A 4,322-nucleotide genomic window follows, 5' to 3' on the forward strand; every position below is an offset into this window, starting at 1 on the left:
AGTATCATATAATAATTTGATTAATACCAAAAAAAAAACAGCGTTTCTAATTATTTTTGTTCCATATTGCCTCAAAAAAGTGTTTAGTTATATTAAAAATGTCTGTTATTTGTTGCAGTTACATACGTATTTAATTCGATTTTAATAACAAGCTGTATTAATGAATAAACATTAAAAAAATGATAACGATGTTTTTATTTTTGCTGCAAAAAAATATTTTTTCGAGGTGCCCGGGGTAAAAAACCATATTTCGCCCAAATGTCCGGGATTTTTGCTTTTTTGTTTATCCGGCGTTGACAACTTAGGTGATGGCAACCCTGGTTAAGATGCGCAGCTTCGCTGTACGTCAAATCAAAATTTGACGTTTCACTAAATCATAACTAAATAATGGCACCATCCTTTTTTGTCAACGTTTACACAAAATTAACTAGACTAATTGGAAACCATAACGTTAATAAGTTTTTGAACAGTCGAGGGAAGACGGCTAAACTTTGCTGTAGATTTAACACAGGAACTGGAAAAGGTCTAGTACCACGAAGGTCCCAATCATGTAACATAATCTTTGACAGAAAACTACTTCGAAGGAAAAAGAATGCTTTAAGTTTAACGGGAAGCAGAAGTCATAGCACTTTCTTCACCGACGAGTACGTGTCAGATGTGGTAATGGGCCCATCCCCCGATCCTAACAAGCGAATAGAAAAAGTATTAACCTCTAATGTTGTGAAAACTCCAAGTGGAAAAACTGCTTACAAACTGAACTGTTGTAAAACCAGTAAATCTCGGCCAAACGTTTACAATGTATTTCAAAAATTAGCTGACGAACACAACACAAATCATACCATTGGTATACCTGACAGCTTGCAACCATCGCACACCGCTGTAGAAAATCCTGAAGGTGCAGAACCCAAGTGGTCATTCTTCCTTAGATAATAATTTATTAAAAACTTACGTATAAAAAATTGAAATATTGGATTACATGTAGTCTTAAAAAACTGTAAAAAAAAGGACCCATTTTTTACAATATTATATCTATGAAGTAACTATTATAAAGCAGTTTGCCTTCAATATATACTGAATACAACTATTCTTTCCTAAAAAGATTAAAATATCAAAATGTGTTTATTACTCAACCAACCTAATAATCTCAGACATGATTTTGGCAATCCTAACACATACTGTAAATGTAAAAATGTGAGTTTTTTTGTTTGTTACGATTTCACACCTTAAGTACTCAAACGATAACCATGAAATTTTGTACACACATTATCAGGGGTACATAAAAGGACATAGGGTGATTTTATCCACAAAAAAAAATAGTTTTATGTGGTCAACGATAATTTTTGACACGTATTTACGGCATCAACAAATGCGAAACCGCAGGTAAAACCCACTTTTAATATAAACCAAAATTAAATAACAATTGCTAACCTTTTCACTAAGTCTCCCAATAAATTAACTTAATGTAATAAGGGGTGAATAAAAACCACGGCTTCTGATAATTCTTCTAGGTACTAGGACATTCTTGTATGTACTTATGACAGTGAAAAACAATACTTACAATTAGCTGTAGTGCTGCAACCTACTTAGTGTCTACTAGACATTTTCTAACATACAATCGATAATTTATGTAGGTACTAACAGTTCCGTTAGAAACCACTTCTGAACAACTAAAAGAGATTGTATTGAACAAATCTTCAAGCGGCGACGAGGGTCAGAAACCAAAAGAAGAACAGGCAACCGAGTCATTCAACTCTTTACTTTAAAAAGTATGTACTATCAGTTCATTCTCGTTCACGAGCATTGTCTGAGTTATGTTTTAAGGTTTTATACCTTCCAGTTTCCTAGCATACGAGGAAATGTTATCACATTTATGATTACATTAGCATATAATTCTAGTGACATGAAAATACGTACCTACTTCGGTCAACTGTGAATCTAATTTGAAGAAGAAGTGTTGTTTAGGAGGTACTCCTTCTTTTCTGTACTCAACTATAAAATAATTCACCTTCTAAAGCCGAAATGTCGGAAATCCCTTCCCAAAATTGAATCAATTTCATTTTAAGCTTTTGACGTAAGTTTCATTCTTATAAACTGCATCTCATTCTGTTTGATATTGCTAGTATTATTTTCGTAGCCAAAAGAACCATCACAATTAAGTGCATTTAGGAAAATTATATTGCATAATCTTTAAGTGTATAATACAAGTACATATCTCGATGACATGTCGAAATAATTGAACCAATGACCCAAAGAGGGTAGAGGTGGATTTTTTTTATTTACATATACGTACATTTTACATTACAACACACAATACGAAAAGGTTCTTTATCTGTTTAATAAATAGGTACACGTCGATGTAAACATTTCCATTACATAATAGATGAAGTATTCGCATACTTATGTCTAAAATCCATTAAAGATCTTGTCAGAGTTACAAAAGCTTCTTTATCTTCATTACGGTGCTTAATAAACCTGATTATGCAAAAGTGTATGTAAAAGTTACTCTTTAATATGGCGTGCTAATGATATCAAACAAGATCAAAATCGTTATCCATATCTGATAGTTTCAATAAATTATTGACCAAAAACAACAACAGTCCGTTCTTATTAAGCATCAGGACACAAAATTTCTCCTAAAGAGAATAATTTCTCTCAAATAGCTAACAGTATCGAGCATTCGAAACCTTACTACATCATTTGAAACTCAGCTCCATTTAACGTTGCTCTCATTTTAATACAAATAGGGAACTACAGTTCCTATATGAAATATATATAAGCTTAATGTAAATGCTAATACGACACAGATTTGCTTTAAAAAAGTTTTTTTGTTGTCCCTATTTATGGTGGAAATGTAGAACATTGAAACTTCCCGTGCGTAGATTCAGATGTCTGATTAACTGTTTTCATTTTCTTTTTGTATACGTATAAGAGACTGTATCACTATTAAAAAAAAATGGACCATACAAATAAATCCCATAGGATTTGTATATAAGAACCCATTCAGTGAAGTTAGCCCACCTGCTTAAAATAAAGAATATCAAAAGACAAAATGTTTGGTTTTAGTTTCTCATTATTATATTAAAACTTAACTTAGCCTGTCATACACTTTTCCAAAATCTTCTACAAATTCTCCAAAATTAGATACAATATTAATTTTATTTGTAAAAGTACTGCAGCTTTTTTCTAATCGTTTGGTTTGCTAATTATGCTTGTAAGTACCCAATTACCTTATTAATCAGCTAATTTGAACACATTTATCGTAACGTTAGTAGTCAACGGATAAAAATACGCAGACTCAAAGCTCATCAATAATCAAAAACATACAATCTGAACCTCTTTCCAAAACTGTATAAAATTCAAGTTTAAAAAAACCGGCAAATAACCGATTGCTGTGAAAATCTACTACATTTAAATAAGGAAAATTATAAAAAAAAAATAATGATGACGACAGAACAAGTCAAAGAAGCCACAAAGCGAGCAATGGCAAAATGCATGCTTTAAAAGAAGTTCAAGTTTAAAACGTTAACTTGTATTGAACTAATATCACCGTAGAATCCATAAAACGCTAAAGGATTCTCGTACACTTATATACAATGCTTAGTGGTTCTTGTTAGACTTAATTTATTACTTTGACGCGAGTGCATTTGGCCGTTTTATTTAGAAAGGTGGGAGATAGTAACGCTGGTCGAAGCGAGAAACCCGCTCAGCGCTACAAGTTTGTTAAGTGGCAGTGCAACGAACGATTGTTCTTCGATGAAATTTGAGGTAAGTTTTCATTAAACTCATACACATAAATTTATTTGTAATTTAATAAAAAACTGCAAATAACGAATTAATCAGGTTATGAAACAGATTCACTTGTTCTTATTCAAGTATTAATTTAGAAAATTGCTTAAAAATTGTTAATTAAAACGCATTAAAATATTCAGTACTTTCAAACCAAGACGATGTTAACCTTGTAAATGCCTATATAATATGACTATCATATTGTTTAAAATACCTCATAAACCACGGATTTCGTGATTCGGAAGACAATGAATCTGATATTTTATCAATACCATACCGTGGTTGTTTCCAAACTAATTAACAATAATAAACAAAGAAGATTAAACTTTATTGTCTGATATAAATAAGAAAACTTCATGGTATCCTTTAGTAAAAATTAAACTGCAGTTGTGTTTTATCAGTTGTTAAAACAACCGTCAGTATTAGTTTTATAGTAAAGAATATTTTATTGTAAGTGTTTTTGAACATTTTTCTCGTTTAATATTAATAAATAATTAATCCAAATTAAATCCGATTTTATAAAATATGCTGGTATA

At 31.2% G+C, this 4,322-nt stretch overlaps 1 protein-coding gene across 1 annotated transcript in view; it reads left to right on the forward strand.

Annotated features, from left to right (window-relative positions):
• The first annotated feature begins 3,639 nt into the window (after positions 1-3,639).
• Positions 3,640-4,322, forward strand: part of LOC108744775 (histone H3.v1) — an 8,521-nt gene continuing 7,838 nt past the window's right edge. The window contains exon 1 of the mRNA XM_025975077.1: positions 3,640-3,765. Coding sequence (XP_025830862.1) covers positions 3,754-3,765 — 12 coding nt within the window. The 5' untranslated portion in view covers positions 3,640-3,753. The remainder of the gene's footprint in view (positions 3,766-4,322) is intronic.

Source organism: Agrilus planipennis, unplaced genomic scaffold, assembly GCF_000699045.2.
Source record: "Agrilus planipennis isolate EAB-ADULT unplaced genomic scaffold, Apla_2.0 scaffold35, whole genome shotgun sequence".
Classification (NCBI taxonomy): Eukaryota; Metazoa; Arthropoda; class Insecta; order Coleoptera; family Buprestidae; genus Agrilus; species Agrilus planipennis.